At 32.2% G+C, this 21,553-nt stretch overlaps 2 protein-coding genes across 2 annotated transcripts; one reads left to right on the forward strand and one right to left on the reverse strand.

The window, feature by feature from the left end:
* Positions 1-3,544: 3,544 nt before the first annotated feature.
* On the reverse strand, positions 3,545-17,627 carry HELRODRAFT_79586 (hypothetical protein; the record flags this gene model as incomplete). Its single annotated transcript, XM_009019791.1, has 9 exons — positions 3,545-3,701; positions 6,406-6,464; positions 7,076-7,135; positions 8,331-8,411; positions 13,099-13,154; positions 13,697-13,784; positions 16,938-17,030; positions 17,088-17,201; positions 17,496-17,627. Coding segments are annotated over 9 exons (840 nt in total), but the record flags the coding sequence as incomplete, so codon positions are not given.
* Positions 17,628-19,022: 1,395 nt separating this feature from the next.
* Positions 19,023-20,733, forward strand: HELRODRAFT_173191 (hypothetical protein; the record flags this gene model as incomplete). Its single annotated transcript, XM_009019792.1, has 4 exons — positions 19,023-19,105; positions 19,591-19,805; positions 20,120-20,294; positions 20,409-20,733. 4 exons carry the CDS (start codon positions 19,023-19,025, stop codon positions 20,731-20,733), a joined length of 798 nt encoding a protein of 265 aa, XP_009018040.1.
* Between the last annotated feature and the right edge of the window lie 820 nt (positions 20,734-21,553).

The raw sequence follows: 21,553 nt of genomic DNA on the forward strand, positions 1-21,553 counted from the left end.
ACCGTTTCTGGCTGTGAAAGTTTAACTCATTGCAGGTTAGATGAAGAGTTCTCCAAGATGATCCCGTCTCCCAATTACTTTTCAATTTATGCTTTAGCCCACTGATGAGACTGATTGAAAGGGACGAATTTCAACAGTGCGGTTATATATGGGAGCCCACAGCCAATCTACACTCCAGAGCTTGGCTTCAATTTGCCGATGACACTGCTATCATAGCGAATAGCACTGACAGTGACCAAAAATTGATCGATTTGAACTAAGCCTGGTGTAGCGCAACTGGAATGCGCATGAGAATTGACAAGTGTAATTCATTTGGCATGAGGAAAAGAAATGGTAGATATGAACAATTATCTCCCAGGCTGACCATCGACGATAAACCAATTCCGCCGATTGAAGCTTCTACCTAGGAAAAATATATGATTATGAAGGATGCAATGTTGAAGCGAAAAAACGCCTGATACAAGCAAATGTTGTCTATCATAAATAATTTGGATACTACACCACAGTGAAAAATTACAGAATCGGTGAGAGATTGGTTATCCTTGCCAGTTAGCAGCTGTGTGTCGGAGTACATCTCACTCCCTTATAAATTAGGAGGATTAAACTTGAAATCACTTAAACATTACACTGAAAGGTTGAGGGTCAAACTCCGTAACTACCTGAAATCGCACGTCAACAATGAAATAAAATGTTTATGGACGGAATCTCACAACAGTTTAATCAAAGTTGACGGCATCCTTCCTGATTTAGCTGATGTAAAACCAACACTTAAAAAGCTATCGACAGCTCAACAAGAATCTAATCTCGCACATCTTCCCTCACTAAAATGCCAGGGATCACGTCCCAGCAACGGGTGTTTCCCGATGGTCAAAGTTTACAGCCAATCTGCCAGAGACTTCTCAGTAGGTTTCCCAGGAACATAATACCACAAATATTTTCCTCCTTGTTCACTGCATATTGAATAGTGCTCCTCCTATACCATACCTGAAAATTTCTTGAAAGAACCAACAAGGTCAAGCATCACCTTGGTGTCATTCCTTCTTCCACCAAAGAGTAAACAGCTGATGGCATGCTCTTTTATTTCACTTTTAAACTTATCATTGAATTCTTTGATCAACTTTTGCTGAACCCTTTTAACTTTATTATGATCAATTATAAGATGAAGCCAGCATCAATTCAAGCAGCAGTTGCTATATCAGCTGCCCCTCCTAATCCAGTGTGATGTCTAATACTGGTTAGTGCAATGCTTCTTATATCCTGAGTATTGTACACTTCAGTCATCTCACTGTTCTTCTTTTAAACTTTGTTCTCTACATTTGATTCAGATTTCTCAGAGTCATCACTGTCCTCACTAAAAATAAACTGGCATTTTCTTCTAGTTTCCCAACTCTTTTCTTCTCAGAAGGGCTTCTGCTTTCTTGTCTCTGAAGCAGAAGCTTCTTGCCTTCTTATCTCTGGCACATCTTTGTTCGCAATCATGTGAGTGCTGATGCTTCCTTGCTCAGCTCTCTGCGCTTTAATAAACATCAATTCGATCACTGGAATCTTCTTATCTCTTGCGCAATTACAATTTTTGTGTACCTTTTGAAAACATTCAGAATTATTACATCCATATTCAGAGCACAGAAGAATTAGACATTTACAATGAAGAATGTCAAAGAGTTTGACAAGACCTTCGGTAAACTTTTCTCTTTTGTCAAGCGTTCCCCTACAAAGTGACACATCAGAAGCTTTATTCCACAAATTAACGACTATTTCCTGGATTGTTACTTTATGAATGACAACAAGATATTTAAACACAGAATTTGCTTTGGTCTACTGATCAAAAAGGGCAGTCATAATCTCTTTGGCTAGTTTTTTTTTGGTATAATTTTTCTTGTCCTTCTCGCTCAACTGCCTTAGCAGAATACCATATCTTAATAAATCTCTCACAGTTAGTAAATCTGAGGTGAGGATCTCCATGCCAGACCCCACGTAGTGACTAAGATGAGTGGAGGTCTTTCCTCTGGTTCTAAATGATGCAGCCATAATCAGAATCAAAATAACAATAATAGTAGTTCTTTAATTTATTGCAATATCTAAAAAACTTAAAAACAAGTTTACAACATTTTATGTGCGTTAATTGTAGTCTAATTTTACAACATACAATATTAGGTGAAACTGCAGAATCTGATTAAAGAGATGCACTTAAAGCTTGACAAATGCTGCTTTATGAATTTTTCATGATTTATAGCATAACTAACAATGGGGGTACATTCAACTTAAAGTCATGTTACCCGCTCTCCCGTGAATAATGTACTATATTTGTATAACTTTCACTCAAAATTTACCAAGCTTAGGTGCATCCATTCAAAATTGAAAGATACCAACGGAAACATGCTCTGTTTTTTTTCAAAAAAACTTGTTAAAATTTGACACGCCTTATTCAACAACTTCCTACAAGTGCCAATCTCTCTAGACGGGGTAAGTCCTCAAACGCATTGTGTCCTCTCTAACGCATTGCAGACAAACAAGCACATTTTGTCAAATTGTGGTTCCGTTGCAGCTTTAAAAAGATATACAACACGTCATAATAAAATATTGTCTTTGATTCTAGAGAAGATTGGATCAGTTGCTAAATCAGACGTTACAATTTTTGCCGATACGACTAACGACGATTTTGTCTCAGTATCGTCCCTTTTCAAATCACTGCGGCCCGATATAGCACTCCTACGAGGTGATACGATCGAAATATTAGAATTGACAGTCTGTCACGAATTCAACTTCACCACATTAAGGAACCACAAAATATCTAAATACCAGAACATCCACAACAATTTGGTCGACGAGAAGAAAGGCCTCAAAATTATTATCAACACATTTGAAATCTCCCCACTAGGCTTTTTTAAACATTTTAACTTACAGCTGGTGAATTTTATCTGGTCTGACCAATTTTATGATTTGACTAACTCGGCAATATCAGCGTACCAATCTCTGTGTTTTTCAAGGGTTTGATTTTTTAAAAAAAAAGAGCAATATAGTCGGAATTTAGACATTTTCTGTCAACTCAGTCTAAAATTAGAAATTGATTCAGAAAATTTGAAATTCCGTGAAGTAATTATATAGAACCCAAACTTGATTGCAATTAACTGAAGTGTTTTTTAGTTTATTCCAAGCATGTGAAAATTATCCAGAATTGGCCATCAATAGCGATCAAAACCAGCATAAACGCAATGGACCATTAAGAGAATAAAAGCTTTTCAACATTACAGGAGCTATTTAAAAAATGTAATAGTCAAATGATACCGGAAACTAGGAAAAAAACATTCGCAATTCAGTGCTCAGCGCTTCTATACAAACACCAATGAAAAAAATGCGATAACGACACCAGATTAATTTTATTATTTCCACTGCGCTATTTATTTTCAAATACATTATTATATTTTTTAGCAGCTAACATTCCCAGATTATAAAAACGTTCAAATTTTACGTGCGTAACATATTTCTTTGAAATTCCAATTGTTGGGAGAGAGAGTTGTCAAAATGAAATCGCACAAGTTAGATATCAACAATAATGATGAATAAATAAAAAAACAAACCTGAGTAACTGAACGTGTCTGATCAATTCAACTTTTGCTTCGTCATAACCTTTGGTTTTTTTAGGTACAAGGCTAGGAGGGTTTATAGACAACAGGAAGACTTGATTCAACGGCACCCAAGCCCTAACAGTTGAAAACTTATCAGCAAACTTATAATCAACATATAGTAACATTGATATGATCACGTAAAAACATCGTTTGAAATTTGTATTAAATGTAATGTATAAAAATATCATTCAACAGGTCCAGAAAAAACCGAAAAAATAATAAAAAATAATGATTATAAACCATCTCTTCGTAAAATTTCAAGATAGCTTCATAGAAGAAAAATGCTTAAAACGATTTGTTAAATTGAAATGCTGGCACATTCATTATTATAATTGTTAAACAATTCACTTTTTCAGTGGTTTTTAAGCACTTTCATTTTACTTCACCAATGTCTGTGGTGTCCGCGATTTATGATAATGACCATAATGATGGTTGTCGGCAAATTTTTTATTATATAAATTTAGTATAATTATAAAGTAAAGGTTTGATGCATATTTCAATTAGTAAATAAAAATTATTTTTCAAAAGCTCGTTAATATCGAAGATAGTATTTGCGATTGGTTAACCCTGTACTTTTTTATAGCACTTAACTAAATGGTCAGAAATAAAAAAAATCTTAAAGAACAGTATTTATTTAAATGAACTGAAAAATGAAATAATAATTTTTTCAAGTAAATATTAAAATCACTGTTTAAATATGTTACGGAAAATGAAAGTGTAGACCACTAAAATAAATATTCTTCATGAATAAAATGATTAAAATGTAAATTTAGGATCCACACTTCATTTTTTGTCATGTTTTCAGACTGATATTGTAATATTTACGTAAAAAATCATTTTTCGCTTTTAGTTCAAAGCGTTCATTTCAAGTTTTTTAATTTCAATTTATTTAACATTCATGTTAGCAGTTAGCACCTTGATAAGATATACAAAGGTTTGATGCATATTTCAATTGAATGGTTCAATTATAAAATTATTTTAACTTGGTAATTCACTTATTCGAAAAATGTAGGCGAAAAGGTTAAATAACATTAAGACTAAGGGCGGCGTGATGGCTCAATAGCTAAAGGCGTCTGGTCTTGCTATTAGAATGACTGGTTTGAATACAAAGAGATCCCGCCTATCATATGCAATGTGTATGATGCGTGGTTTTCACGCGTATTCATATATGCTGTATGTGTTTGTCGTTGAAACCTCTGAAGCAAACGCAAAAGAGAGAGAGTAACCTTTAACTGAGAGGCAAACAGGTTTAATCGTAATCGGTCAAAACTTTCGGCGTAAATGGTGTACCCAGAGCTTCTTTCTTATATTTTAGTTGCTCGAGCCGCGGTTCATTTAAAGACAATACTATGCTCCAAAATTACAGCAAAAGAACGTTCAAAGTTTCTGTAATTTGTCCAGTCTCACACAAATATGTAGAGTGAAATAGAAGAAAAATTTTAATCGTTACATCAGAGTTTCGGAAATTCTGACTTAACTGATCCAATAAGTAAACACCATGCGAGATACATTTGTTGACCATTTGTTTCAACAGGAAATAAAATGTAACATACACTGGAGTAAAAATGTCTTCCCAAGATCTTAACCGTAGGATGTAATAGCGCAAACGTCGGAGGAACATCAGTTGGAGCTGATTGATTCCAGATTTACTTCAATACAGTTAAGATGAAGAGAAGGTGTACACAGTACTAGCTTAAAATATACACATAAGATTGTTACATTTGATCCCATTCACTACACTTAATCTTATTTAATCCCGACTTATTTCGCCCCGAATTTCAGTTTTTTGGATTTTTTTGTCCATTTTTGATATTATTTTTATTATTGCTACTACCGCTATTGCTATTATTACAATTTTTAAATCTAGATTTTGTGCATTGAAAATAAGTTTTCTGTATATTGAAAGCAATATTTTTTATATCTGTTCAACTCAGATTAAATGGATGGAACAATAATTGCCTGAATATCCTATTCTGAAACATGTTAACCATTTTCATTACTGGGTGAAGGAAAGCGAGGTTCTACTAGTTGGTTTTTCTATAAGGACATTAGCTTGTTTTGTAGAAGATAATTCTTCATTATTATAACAAATATCGCTCTCCCCTTTTTAAGTTAACTCTTGTAGCAACTTTGCAAGACCTTTGTTTTTCGTCTGCAAAATATTCATAAAGACCTGTTGACAGTTGGTATTCACCCCTTTGAGGGCAGAAAAATGATAGATATTGCGTGGGTTCTTATGACTAATAAAAAATCTAAGATAAGATCTCATTTGTTAGATTTTTATTGTTTACAACATAAAAAAAGGTAATAAACGCCAGTCCAAACTCAACATCTGTATACTTCACTATTTTTTTATTTTTTATAATGCAGCTCTGTAGAACGCAGAGCTTCTTACATGTCATTCTAAACATGTAATTAAACTTTCATGTCACAGACATATAAACATTTACACCACACGACGCTCATACATATTATGCATGCATGCGCAAACACCGCATCATACGCACATGATGGTCTTCGAGTTTCGGACGTAGAGTATTCGAACCATGCCAATAGCAACGCGAGAAATGGCACTTCTAGCGACTGAACTAACTCAGTGACTACGTCCAGTGCATGGTCTATTGTAGATATTTAAAAACTTCAAAGTCAAAAACTTTTGCTAAAAAACGTGAAAAATATCCTGAAAAAAAGACATTTTTAATATTTTTTAGAATATTATCATCAAAAAACGAGAGTTGAAAGCATTGTCCGTTGGCTAAAATTTGATAAAGAAAAATACCTGTCATGTTCCCCAAAAAAGCGAACATCGACCTGACCATTGTTATCTTCTCTTAAAACCTTAAAAGAACAAATTTTAAACTGTATTTATTAAAAAATAATCTAAATTTTGCGAGAGTATAAAAAATTTGATTGAAAAAAACGAATTTTTGAATTTTGAAAAAATATTTTTAAAAATTTACAAAAATTGAGTAAAGTTTAGACTTATTACTCAACTGTAAATAGCAAAATGATGTATGAATAAAATGATAAAATTTTTTTGTGAAAATTTACTGCCAATTTTCTGTTACATGAAATGTTCTTTAGATGTTTGTTTATTAAAACCCACAAAGTAGACCAATTGAGGATGGAGAAATAAGATTACAGAAAAGTGTGAAGTGAAAATATTTTTAAGTCGTTAAAATAACGAATTATAATTTTAAAAACATAAACTTTTCATTGTCGTAATAACTGGCATAATAGTTTGTTTTACATAGTTCATTTACTTATAGTTTTTCTAACAAGGCTGTTACATCTCAACACATTTGAAGTTTATGAAAACTCTACTTAATATAGTCAATTTATTTATTTTTTATTATTATTCATCAGTTTTTCATTAGTTACAATTTTGCAAAAAATATCATTCGATTACTATTTAGTTTTTTATTTTAAAAAGTAAAATGTTATTTTACTTTTGCAGGCCAGTAAGGATATCCCTTCATCTTGGCCCAAACCAATGTGTGTGGTATTCTCTATTGAACAAAATATATCCATTTCACATAAAAACAAAATTAAAAACAAAATTTATGCTTTACGGAAGATAAATAAGACATGAATGCTGAAACAGAATTGAAATATTTAAAACAGCAGTAGCGAAAGAAAAACTGGGAAAGCGATAAAACAAAAAAAAACATAAAAACATAAAAGCAAATAAATTGAAAAAATAATAAATATACTCAAAAGTATAAAAAAAATTATTGACAAACAAAACTAGAGGCAAAATTAAAACTTAAAACAGTGCGGAAAAGCTAAAAGCAAATCGATAGAGAAAAGAATCAGCAACATTGAAATTACAAATAAAGAAGCTGACAAAGTGTAGCCCAAAAGATGGATACAGTAAAAAAGTTCACATCAAAAAGAATATATAAAGTGACATCTGTAAAACAGATTGAGTTAGTTAGAACCAGTTGCAAACAGTAACGAAAATATTCTATCAGATGAAGGGGTAAGAAAAGTTGACAAAGACATTTTAAAAACATTTTTAAAAAAGATCTAAAATACAGTGGACGAAATTGTAACAAATATCAAACAAGAAAATATAGAAAAAAGAAACTATAAAGAAAAAAAACATGCAACAAAATAAATTACCTTAGAGATTACAAACGATTACATACTATAAGGTACGAGAAAAACAGGCAAACTCAAAAGAAGGATAGATTGCTTGCAAGACAATTTGAATAAACGACAGACTGACACTAATGAAATCAAAAACTGAATGCCAAAAAATGACAATGGAAAAGACTACATGAGACTGACAAGGAGGAAAGGATGTCATAAAAAAATCAACGGCTAGACATGGCATAAGAATGCAAACATGGCATTAAACGACAGATTATTTATTATCGACTATATTATCGACTTTATTAATAAACAAATTGTATAATTTTAAAACTAGAAAACGGAAAATTTTCAAGCTTAAAATTATTCAATTAAATACTCATTGTACATTTTTTGCACTAATTGATTTTTTTAAACTAGAGTAATGTAAACAAAATTTAAAAAATAAAAAAACATTTTATATTTAAACAAAAATATTACAAAAAAATCAAATAACTTTTACAATTTTACAAAAAATATTAATCATTAATCAGGAAAAAATTGGCTCAGCAGTTACGTAAAATTAATTGAATAAACATCTAAGCTGCATGAAAAAAATTACAAACTTACACAAGGTTCACAAAACCAATCATCGCTATCTTTTATGCAGGAATTTAGATAACAATCAGGACATATTAATAATTCATTGACCTGAAATATATTTTAAATAAAATGATAAAAAAAGTTTTCGAAGTGAGCTGGTTGGCAAATAAGTGTAAATGGTAAAAGTGCATATATAAAACAAGTGTGATGTCAAATGATTAATAAAATGTGGATTGTAAAGCATTTGCAGCACAAAGTTATTTTGTAGCACTATACACAGACAAACACATATAAAAAATATATATAGAGTATTGTATGGATTCTACCAAATTGTTATATTAATCAATTTCAAGTTTGTCTTTTCAGTTTTCCTTATTAGAATTTTGCTGGAAATGGTTAAATTTAATGAAAATAGAATTATTATCCATGTTAATCCCGAAATTTTAATTAACTATTGTTATTTAAATTCATCATGCAGATAACGCCATATTTCGATTTTTCAAAAATCCTCTTCAGTGCAGGTCTGGTTTGGTTTATATAGTTTCTTTTAACAAAGCAGTTAGTTCTTTAGTAAAATTTATAAGTTGGTGTCGTATTCTTCATTTTTGTTGTTTTTATTTCTTTGTTGATCTTTGTTGACAATGAACTTAGATAATAAAACATGCAGTAAAAGGAAAGATTGGTTACAAAAGCATCCAAAAACACTAAACTGATGAAAAACATTGATAAGCAAATTTTTGGAAGACAAATTTCAAACTCCATAAAATTTCAACATCTTGTGGTAACCGCGGTTTTATTTTTTCAAAAAACTGCATCGCACGAATTCGCACGATTGTAAACTGCGAAAACCGGCATCCTCTTAAAAACGCTATAGCGGTTTTTCGCGTAGTTTTAATATTCATATTATAAAGGACCAAACCCGTCAAATTTTTGACAACACAAAAATAATTTATCAAAACACCAACACAATACATCTAAAAATTGCAAAAGCTGTCCTAATAGATATCAATAAACCTCAAATAAACAACCAAGAAAGAATGATTGCATCATTACCAACTCTACGCCTTAATATTACCTTCAATAACAATGAAGGACAAAGAAACGGCAACAACAAAGATGAAAAATTTTTTGTTATTTCATGCATGATAAAACAAAAAAGCTTTTTTCGGTATTCCTATACTATCTTCGTGTCCTGGTTATGACATTGAACTGACCCTCATAGCCTTGTGAATGATGTTGGATCATCAAAGGCTAGGCCCACCGCTTATAACTGTGGTTGCGTAAGGAAGGGCGTCCTGCGTAAAAATTAACCAATAAAATATTTTTGATGACAAAAGGGATATTTCGGTTTCATCATAGGTAGCCAAACAGCAACCTCCGATCTCGGGGAAAATGTCTTCTAAACGTGTGTTGTTGTTATTGTCCAATACTATCTTCGGTGTTCAAATTGATACGTTGTGTATGTGGCCAGATGCTTAAATATATATATACTGTGTCTCTACTCTATATATATATTTGAGCACCTGGCCACATACACAGCTTATCCATTCGAACACGGTATAGGAAGATGGTAGACGGTATAGGAATACCGAAAAAAGCTTTGTTTGTATAAAATAAACAATAATTTTGGTTTTGAACTCAAGAAACTTGTTAATGATTTACGATTTATCGTTAGAAAAAGCGAAAAGTTAAACTAACAGGAAGTTAACTAACGTCGAACATGCTGTGATTTTCATCAATAATTGCATTTCTGACAGTCTTAACCCTATATATATATATATGTATATATATATATATATATATATATTTTGTTTTCATATAAATTTCATATATATTTATATATATATATATATATATATATATATATATATATATATATATATATATATATATTTATTCACTGCGTTTTCGGCATTAATCAACTTGTAGTTGAGTTTCTCAATTTTTAAACTTGTAGTTAGTTTCTCAATTTTTAAACTTTAGAAGTCTCGTTAGAAAAATTGATGCCAATCTTTATAAATAATTGTATTTATGATAGTCTAAACCCAATAAAAATCTCGTTTGAAAATTTGAAAAACTCAACTACAAGTTGAATAATGCCGAACACGCAGTGATCTTTATAAATAATTGTTTTTATGATAGTCTAAACCCAATAACAGTCTCGTTAGAAAAATTGAGAAACTCAACTACAAGTTGAATAATGCCGAAAACGCAGTGATCTTTATAAATAATTGTATTTATGATAGTCTAAACCCAACAAAAGTCTCGTTTGAAAATTTGAAAAACTCAACTACAAGTTGAATAATGCCGAAAACGCAGTGATCTTTATAAATAATTGTATTTATGATAGTCTAAAATAAAATTGGTATAGATTCCAAGTCATATAGGCATATGCGGGAACGAAAAAGCAGATAGAGGGGTAAAATTGATTGTGAATGAAACAACAGGTACAGCCATATTAAGAACAAAGAAAATTAAGAGGAGACAAGGCGTAAAGATAGCCAATTTGTGCTGAAACGCCGGAAATCTGCACAAAACAAAACAAATGATGACAATTTTGCCGAAAAAAGCTTTTTGTTGTATTTAAACTAATAGAATAATACCTAAATATATATACATCCATACACACACACACACACACACACACACACACACACACACACACAAACAAACAAACACACACACACACACACACACACACATACATATATATATATATATATATATATATATATTTTTTTATATATATTTAGGAACGAGGCTCTCTTTAATACAAATGTCATTAAAAATGGTTGCCCAGCGTGCGTTTATAATCTTTTTTTATTAAAACCTCAACACTTCTGAGTTTTTTGAATTCATATTTATTGAGAGGAAAATTATTATTAAGCTTGGCTGACAGTACTGTTTCGGAGTTAACCATCGTCTGAGCCTATTAGATCAAAAACACATAGTCAGAAATGCAAAATTTGAAATAAATAATAAGTGAAATTTAAGTAAATGAGCAGTTGAATTAATAAATTAAATATTAATTAAGTTAAAATATGAGAGTAACCTTCGAATACTAATGATATTATATATATATATAAGGAAATATAAATTCTTCTTAATCACTATTTACAATGCTAGTTTTTATTAGTTCTTTGTTTTCATTGTTGAATAAGCGCCGGGTTGGGAGTGAGGTTGTCATTTTTTGTTGTATATTTATTTTTAGTTTATTGATGTCAATTAGGACTGCTTCTGCAATTTTAAGATGCGTGTAGTTGCTGTTCTGGTATATTACTTTGGTGTTGCTGTCGAGGATTTCACGGCTAATAGTGATTTAATGTGTTGAGTCTAAATGAGATTTGATAGCACCACTCTGTTTATGCATCGTAGGCCTTCTAGTCAGGAAGGTAGTAGTAATCCCGACATATGAGTCATGTTGACGTGCATTTGATCGAGTTCCCCGTGAAGAAATCAGGTGGAGTCTACGTAGACAACTCATTCCAGAATATCTTGTTCGACTTGTGATGGAAATGTATACGAATACTAAGACTCTAGTCAGAACAACGGTTGGAAACACAGATGCATTTGACATCGGCGTTGGAGTTCACCAAGGCTCGATTCTCAGTCCACTGTTATTTATAACTGTGTTGGAAAAAATCACAAAACCGATACGCACTGGTGACATTTGGAATCTAATATATGCTGATGATATCGTTTTAACAGCCACGTCTGAGCAGAATGCAGCACAGATGTTTGAAAATTGGAACACCAGACTCGCCGATCATGGATTCAAAGTCAACATCAGCAAAACCAAAGCAATGAACACTGGTAAACCCATCCAATCCACAGCTACTGGACGATGGCCCTGTTCAGTTTGTAAAGCTGGTGTAGGTAACAATTCAGTCAAGTGTCAGCAGTGTAACCAGTGGTGTCACAAACGTTTTTCAAAAATAATTGGTAATTTATCTAAAGTCTCCAATTTCGTTTGTCCTGCTTGCATCAATCCACAACGACAACTTCGAAATAGCAATGTTTTTGAAACCAATAAGGTAGAGAAAGTCACATCGTTTCAATATCTAGGGGATGTTCTGAAATGTACTAGAACAGCTGAAGCTGCCGTACGAGCACCCATATGTGCAGCCTGGAATAAATAGCATCTTCTTGTCCCTATATTGATGCGACGTGACATCCCACTACCACTACGATCAAGACTTTATAAATCTGTGATACGTCCGGTCTTGTTATATGGTGCAGAAACATGGCCAATGACAACCAAACTGGAACAACAACTTCAACGAACCGATATGAAAATGCTCCGATGGATGCAACGAATTAGTCTGAAAGACCACATCAAATCTACCTGCGTTGTGCTGGTTTAGATGATATAAAGGACGAATGCCGGCAACACCATCTGCGATGGTTTGGTCATGTCAAACAAAGTGGAAACAGTCCCATAACTTCTCTTGCAGATGTTGAAGTTCCTGGCACACGTCCCAAAGGCCGTCCAAAGAAGTCCTGGTCGCAATCAATCGAGCAAGACATAAAAGCTCTAAATTTAAACGAAATAGATACAACTGATCGTCTAATTTGGCGCAAAAAGTTGATGGCAAAGAAAACAACGTCCTACCTAGGGAAACTGGGTCTCTGGACGCTAAACGAAGATTGATATATTGATTGGTATACATGCATTTATTTAGGTTGTTTATTTATGTCATTTATTTATTTAAAATATTTATTTATTTATTTAATGATTCATTATTTTTTATTTATTCTGCACAATGAAGACATACACAAAGAAAAAAAATCATACCTCATGACAGCACATTTTTACAATAGTTTTAGCAACAGTGGTCAAAGAATGGTTTTCTATGAAAATTTGTAAATTTAACTATTAGGCTATTAAATAGTAAAAAACAAAAGCTTATATTCATGAAGAAAACATGAAACGATAAAAAGATGTTAGCTTTACTATCGAAATGTTCATGAAACATTTGTCTTTCAAAATGTTTTTCAATTCAAGTAAGAAATGCTCAGCTTTAATACATTTACTCTCAGTCTTTAAACAACCGTTAAACTTTTTCCAAATCAATAAATATAGCCATAATTTATTTGAATAAAATATACAAAATTTCAAACATTTTGAATTTTATTCCTTAATAATCTTAGCAGATAAATAAACTTGAATTACTAGTCACCACTCACACTACATTTGTCAAACGTTGCTATGATTAGATACTTCATGAAAAAAATTATTAGGACAATAAAAAAACTGACAGATGTCCAATTATTAATTATTAATCAATGAAGTTTTAAAAACAGTAATTTTGTAACAAGCTTTTGTTAAAATTATGTTTAATATGTTTTTTTTTATAATTCTTTGCTCTTTAGAAAAAAGAAAAAACACATACTTCCATTGAAGACAACACAATTATGTAAAATCCATTTAAAATCAGCCACAAAAGCTTCAGGAGAGCCATAAAACTTTTTTTTTATATTCTGCAAAATAAATTAATAATAGATAATAAAAACTATCTATCACAATATATATTATTTATACAAATGTAACATGCGAGACAGGCTCCTGTGATTAATATAGTTTATATACAAAATTGCTTTAATTCACATATCACCAATCTACCTAGCTGGATTATTTCCTAGGACACAATCATTTAATGTCTATAAACATATATTTAAACGAACTTATGCAACATTTAATGTCTGATGTTTGCATTTGTTTGTATTGAATACTGACAATTATTTAGCTGAAAATGACATATGGTGCACTTTTTATTTTTGCTTGTACATTCCGACAAACTATCAAGATATAGTGCTTTACCATATAAAATGTTTATTAATCCCTATTATTTTTCATTTATTTCTTTTCAATTTTCGGCGTCTGACTGAGTTTCATTTTTAAAGAGTTATAAAAACTAATGAACTTCTATTTAATTAACCGTAATCAAATAAACAAATTTCAAATGCAAAATATGAAATTCGAATATCGCGAATATTAGCCATGCTATCGCATCCATTTCACTTTTAATTAAAGAGTTATAAAAACTAATGAACTTCTATTTAATTAACCGTAATCAAATAAACAAATTTCAAATGCAAAATATGAAATTCGAATATCGCGAATATTAGCCATGCTATCGCATCCATTTCACTTTTAATTAAAGAGTTATAAAAACTAATGAACTTCTATTTAATTAACCGTAATCAAATAAACAAATATCGAATGCAAAATATGAAATTCAAATATCGCGAATATTAGCCATGCTATCGCATCCATTTCACTTTTAATTAGAGTTATAAAAACTAATGAACTTCTATTTAATTAACCGTAATCAAATAAACAAATATCGAATGCAAAATATGAATATCGAATATCGCGAATATTAGACATACTACTGCATTCATTTCCCTTTCAATAGCTCCAGAAAACAACTTCGCATGAGGGCACGCTCATATATATCTTAAACGATGGTATCAGAACATTCGATTTTTTCAAGGATTTGCTAGAACGATTTCGATCGGTTGTCCTTCGTTTATCTTCCATATTCCTGGTTTAACGTATTCGATCGATTGGTCTTCGTTTATCTTCCGTATTCACGGTTCATGGGTAGGACATTACTTTTTTTGTGCCAGTTGACGTCAAATTAGGTGATCAGTTGCATCAACATTCAGCGTTAAATCGTTTACACCTTTTTTGGATGACTTATGAGACGGTTGCCAGGTAATGAATTTTTGCAATTGCAATGGTATTGTTTTCATTTGTTTAACATGACTCGCAATCGGTGTTGCAAGTATGCAAAAAAGTAGTAATAACGAAGGGATGTATCATTGAGTTATGGATTCATTAATGTAGATATAAAGAGATGCCATTTATTTCATGCCAGAAGTATTGGGACCCGAACGGCAGCTTCGGCTGTTCTAGTAATTCAATAAATCAAACCCCCTAGATATTGAAACGATGTGAGTGTTTAGACCCATTGACGTTTTGTTGCGTCGCTGAGTTGTATTGTTGCGTCTTACTTGTTGTCGTGAATTGATGTAAGAAGGGCAAACGAAATCAGTCAATGGACCATTTATTTTCAAACATTTGTGACATCGCTGCACACCGGGCAATCATGAACACCGATCAGTGAATATAAGTTAGAAAGATTCGCTGGCGTTCCATAGTTTTTTCTTCCAAGAGCTCATGTTCGGCAAGTCAGATATTCTATTCTTCAAACGTTCAGGTCGCGCTCTGTTCTAATGTGGCCGTTAGGCAATATCAATGGCATACATTAGATTCTAAATATCGTCAGTGCGCTTTGGATTTGTGACTCTTTCCATCATTGTGATAGGGGACTAAACGCGGAAGCCGATGTCAAACGCATCTATTTCCAGTCGTTGTGGTGGTGAGTGTTTTCGCATTTGTGTATGTTGCCTTGACTAGTTGAACAAGATATTCGAGAAGGTTTTTCAGGTGTAGAATTCCAGCTGATCGTCCCACGGAGAACTTGGTCAAAATATTCAAAAACATTTGACAAATTGAGGATGTCATGCGAGATATTTCTCTATATAGTTACCGAATGATGTAAATTACATTATATAGGGAGTATAGAAAAGAGTATAGAAGGGAGTCTAGAAATGCCCCATATGCCATATCTGCGACGCTTGCTACGTATTGTTCTGTATATAGGGAGTATAGAAAAGATTATTGAAGTGAGTATAGAAGGAAGTATAGAATTTCCTATAGTATAGAAAGCGTTATGTAGATAGGGCAGTCCAAACATATATAAGGCAGCGAGTTGATATATCAGGGGTCTTCTTGGTTTCACTCTTGTTTTTTTAGCTGTTGATTAGAGTTGCTTGGATTTCTGATAGTTTGCGTGATAGTTACAGTAGATAGTATTAATAGATAGTTAATTTTCATGTATCGCATGTTAATTGTTACTTTGTATATAAAGACAGAGGTTTGGTTTTTACTATTTTGTTTTAATTAAATAAAAGAAGTATACAGTTGAATTTTGGCTCGGCTTAATTATTTTACCTTAAATAATGAATGTTGAAGAAGACTTGCCGATAATTGACAAGGCCGGCGTCTCTAGTCAACAAGTAGGGTGCGAAAAAACTTTCGCCCGGCCCGTGTTTTTAGACCCTGAGAGGGTTTATTGTAGAGTGGAGCTCCCGGTCAGGAAAGACTCCGCCGAAGTGAAGGCTCGGGTGTATATTTGTATGCAAACGCGGAATTCGAATATCGCCCGGCAAAAATTTACAATATAATAGATCCACTAAATATTTGGCAAATTGAAGAATGGTTTCGTCATTTGAAGGGCCGAATAGCTGAACATTGTAAAATTAGTTTTTGAATATTAAATATACCATAAAATCAGTTTCAAATTTCATTTTCTTTTTTTTCATGTGTAAAAAGGTATTTTCAATACATTTTATGATTACCTTGAAAATAATAATATTTCAATTTGCTATATAGGGTTATTTAAAAAATTTTTGAATAATTTTTTTATTTATGCATTAAAATGTTAATTTCTTAAGCATTTCAATTTGGCTCTGGTCGAACAGTGACTCAACTATTTGGTTGTTCAAACAATAGCCAAATTCACTATTACGTACATTTCTATCTTGTAGTTATAAGTGTTCAACCTTGTCGATAGTAGCAAAATCCATGGGATGAAACACATAATCTGTATAAGATGGAACAGCACCACAATCAACGGGTTGATGAAATGGTTTTGTCTGCATAAGTAAGAAAATGTTTAAAAACACTAGATATAAATTACACTCAAAAAAAACCTCCGGAAGTTTCATTCTTTGAAGAACATATTTCAAGAGAATACACAAAGTGTCAACAGAAATAGATTGCATTGCCAAAGGTCTTGTTTCTAAAGTTTCTGCCATTATGATTTTCTAAATTTTCCAAAATAAACACGTCATTAACTAATTTTAAAAATTTTTATGTACGAAAAGATAAAAACCATTGAAAGATGAACTGCATGAGATCGAAAGCTCAAGAGTTAAACGGTCATTTACAAACAAAACATAGGGTTTAGGCATACTCATTTCAGGTTTAAAAAGTTATATGTTAAAACAATTATGAATACGCAGCTTGAAAAATACAACCTACTAAAATACAACTTGATTGTAACTTAATACACTATTTTCAAGAGTAATTTAATTTTAAAATGTCAAAATAGTGTAAACCTGACATTCGAGGCACACCCATGATTCAGATGAGGGATTTTGTGGTAAACATTTGATATGATAAAGTCTTGGACATAGCTCACAACAGACTCCGGAACCATCACAATGGCATATCCAACAGTATGCATCAGATTCTACAAACTGTATAATAAATTTGGGATATTTGTTATTACCGAATACCAGACGTTGTTTCGCCTATTAAACTTTTCATCTTCAAGACGATTCGCTCGCAATACAATTTGAGTCAAATAGGCGATTCGCCCATTAAACTATTCGCCCGCATGTGTTTGCGAGTATATGTTCGTATGTTTGTGAGTATGTGTTTGTTCGTATATGTCTATGTGAATGTGTGTTTGTGTGTATGTGCAGTAACTAATCTAAGGGATGGCGAGGGGACCAGTGCCCCACCTGTTGTGAGCAATATTAGTAGCAAAAGTCAAAAAATGTCATTGTTTTAACGGAAAAAGACTGTTTTTGACGAAAATTTGACATTATAAGCCAAAAAAGTTCTTTAGCATAATTTTGTGCCCCCCGGTGAATACTTACACATTTTAAACATTTTCGAAAAACCTCTTCCACCCGGTCAACATTGAATTATTAAATATTTTGAAAATTTAGGCCCTCTCCCGTCAAAGTTGTCTAGATCCGCAATTATTATTATGAAAATGTTGATAAGAATTGCATGTTAACTCAATATAATATCAACAAGTACTAAATTCCGTTATCACAATTATCATCATCCTAACGATTCGCGAAAAAGGAATTTTGTTAGTCTTTATTATTGCAGCTCTGACATACGCAGAACCATTTACAATGTTACAAATATATTATCTATATCTTTTATTATGCTCTTCATATCTTCATTCATTGATTTGAAGCAGCCATCTTCGCCACAAAGGCTGTTTATCCTTCTTACACGACGTACACATGAATTTTATGTGCACGCGCAAGCACCTAATTATATACGCTGAATTATCAGCTCTAGCAATCCATTTTAGCTGATTGGTGGAATGTCATTATAAAACAGCTAAAATTAGTGTATCCTGCTGTAGTTATATCTGGTTTTACAATTACATCTAACAAATTTTCAAATTTACGATGGACTGTGTGGTTGTGGGACTAGAATGAGCCTTAGGCAGCTCGCTATTGAATGCAATGAATTTAGAGGATGGTGTCACTTGAAATGTCAGACAGGTAAACTTTTTATTTTTTTATAGTTTAGACACCAAAATAATTTAACCAAAATTTATTTATAAAATTTCAAATGGGTGTTGTGACATTTGTATCTTTTTATATTTAGTATCTTTTGGACGTTTATCGAATAAACTGAGATATCGTAACGCACACTTGTGTTGAATTGAATTTATATTAAATAAAACATGTAAAACATAACATGGCGCCGTCGACAATTGTTTAAATATAGTAAAAATAAATGTTTAAACGATAGTATAAGTTTCATCAATAAAATAATGACTGACGTTTTTAAAGGTTTTCTACCGCCTCCGGCGTTGAAGTTCGGTCAAGGCAATGTTGAAGAGAGCTGGAAAGTATGGATACAGAGATTTGAGCTATTTCTTCTTGCTTCTCGGTAGGACCAGCTTCCAGAAAAGGTAAAAGTTGCGATGTTTCTGAGTTGGATTGGTGACGAAAGACTTCACATTTTCAACACATTCACTTTTGACCCGCCAGAGGACAAAGATAGAATAATTGCAGTAAAAGCGAAATTTTAAGAGTATCGCTCACCACGTAAAAACGTTGTTTTTGAAAGGTACCAGTTTTGGAAAACCACAAGCCACAAATGTATGATAAAGCAGTCTTGAACTTTATTGTGGCTGATGGAAGACCCTTTGAAGTGCTGCAGGAATTGGATTCAAAAATTTGTGCTATGTCTTTACAAATGGCAGCTACAATGCACCACATCCAACAACTCTTTCCAGAAGATTAGATGACATGGTCAATATCTTTCATGAACAATTTGGAGCAAACTTAAGATCAGACATGGCAACCTCCAAACCTTCCATCACATTTGATCATTGGAAAGTTGACAACCAAACAAACTATCTTGTGATCACTCTTCATTTCATTTCTGAATCAGATTGGACCCTCAAATCAAGATGCTTGTCAGTTGTAAATCTGGAAAATCTAAATTGCAGATTACACCTCTTCAGCAAGAGGGAATTATTCGAGGAGAATTGGAAAAATATTGCATTGAATTAAGCTCAGTTTTTTATGCCACTACAGATACTACAAACACAATGCCTTGTACAGCTAGACAGTTGGGAATAAGCTGGCAAGGATGTGCTGCTCACAGTTTGCAACTTTCAATTAATGCTGCTTTAGATGCTCAAAAATCATTCAGAATCTAATCAGTTATGTTCACAGGATTGCTAGTTTTTTTCATTCATCAACTGTTGGTCAAAACATGTTGTCCAAATATCAAACTGATCAAGGAATGAAGGAATCAAAGCCTCCGTTAGATGTTATTACTAGATTCAATAGTACATATTATTTGCTAGAATGGATTGACCAAAACTCTGTTCCTGTCTTTCTTGCACTTGTAGAATGTGGTGTTTAAAAGAAACGTGCAACAAATCCACCAAAACCATTAACACAAACTTTACAAGATACTCTGAGAGCTATTCTTCCAATTCTAAGACCAACAGCAGAAGCAACAACAGTTTTGAGTGCTGATTCCAATGTCAGCATAAGTTTGATCTATCCTTGCATTTTTACATTGAAGGAAGAGTTAGTGTCCAAATCATCAACAAGTTACCAACAATTTCGAGATGAGCTATTGAAGTAAGATTTGATTTGACAATAGATCATCTCCTGGCAGCCACATTCATTGATCCAAGATTTAAACACTACTTATTTTCATAAGCTGAAACTAAAAAAGCTGTCTTATTTGTAGAGACAATATTGGCAAACTCTGAAGGAAGCAAAATTGGCAAAAATTCTGATGAATTGCCACGTGAGTCTTGTTCAAGACAGGAATAGAGGAAGCCTTATGGATTCAATGTTCAATAAAGTGCATAATGCTCAAGGAGATATCAGAATCAACAAAATTTCCACCATTTCTGAGCAAATTAAAAATGAAGTCAGTTTGTATTTAAAGCAAGCAGTTGTAGATCGAAACAGTGATCCTCTTCAGTTTTGGAAAGAAAGTATTAATATTTTTCCACTTTTGGCCAGAGCAGCTAGGAATTCACGCAACAAATTGTTCTTCAGAAAGAGTTAATTCAGTTGGAGAACAAATTATTACTGACTATCGTCACAATCTCTCGGAAAATAATGCTGAAACTTTGATTTGAGCCAAAATAAACAAAGATCTACTCTTTTAAAAGGCCTGCTTTGCAATTTAATTATTGCTAACTTTTTGTGTTTTAGTATTAAATAAATATAATATAAATTTTGAATTTAAAGTTTTATTTTACACTTGTTGGTTGTCAAGTTTTTTCAAGAATATTCGATTCGAATTCGATTCGAAATTCGAATATTTTCTGATAGTCGATTCGATATTCGATTTTAAAAAATTTCCTGATTCGCAGGTCCCTAACATATATATATATATATATATATATATATATATATATATATATATATATTTCTGAGCAATATATATATATATATATATATATATATGTTCTTTGGAAAATGGCGGAAGGAATAATTGTCGAGGTTAAAAGCGATAAAAAATACGTAATTGATATGTTATCGTTTTATATTTGGTACGTTCGAAACCAGATAAATGAAAAAGAAATGAAAACTTCTCTTTGCGAATTCTTTGCAGTTGACGACGTAAAAAAAAGTGCAAAGTTTTTGCAGCATGAAGCCAGCACATTATGTTGCTAGTTTTTTAAAGCGAAATTCTTATTTGGTAATAACTCAACTACGGAAGCTATGACGATAATCAAAAACTAAACGATATTCTAAACACAGATAAAAAGCTAAATGTTTTTTTAAATTAATTTTTCATTGATGTTTTTGGTTCTATAGATCAAGATTTTTAGCAAAAATTTATTTTAACCGATGTATGAATATATATATATATATATATA

The sequence above is a fragment of the Helobdella robusta genome (genome assembly GCF_000326865.2).
Source record: "Helobdella robusta unplaced genomic scaffold HELROscaffold_25, whole genome shotgun sequence".
NCBI classification, from domain to species: Eukaryota; Metazoa; Annelida; class Clitellata; order Rhynchobdellida; family Glossiphoniidae; genus Helobdella; species Helobdella robusta.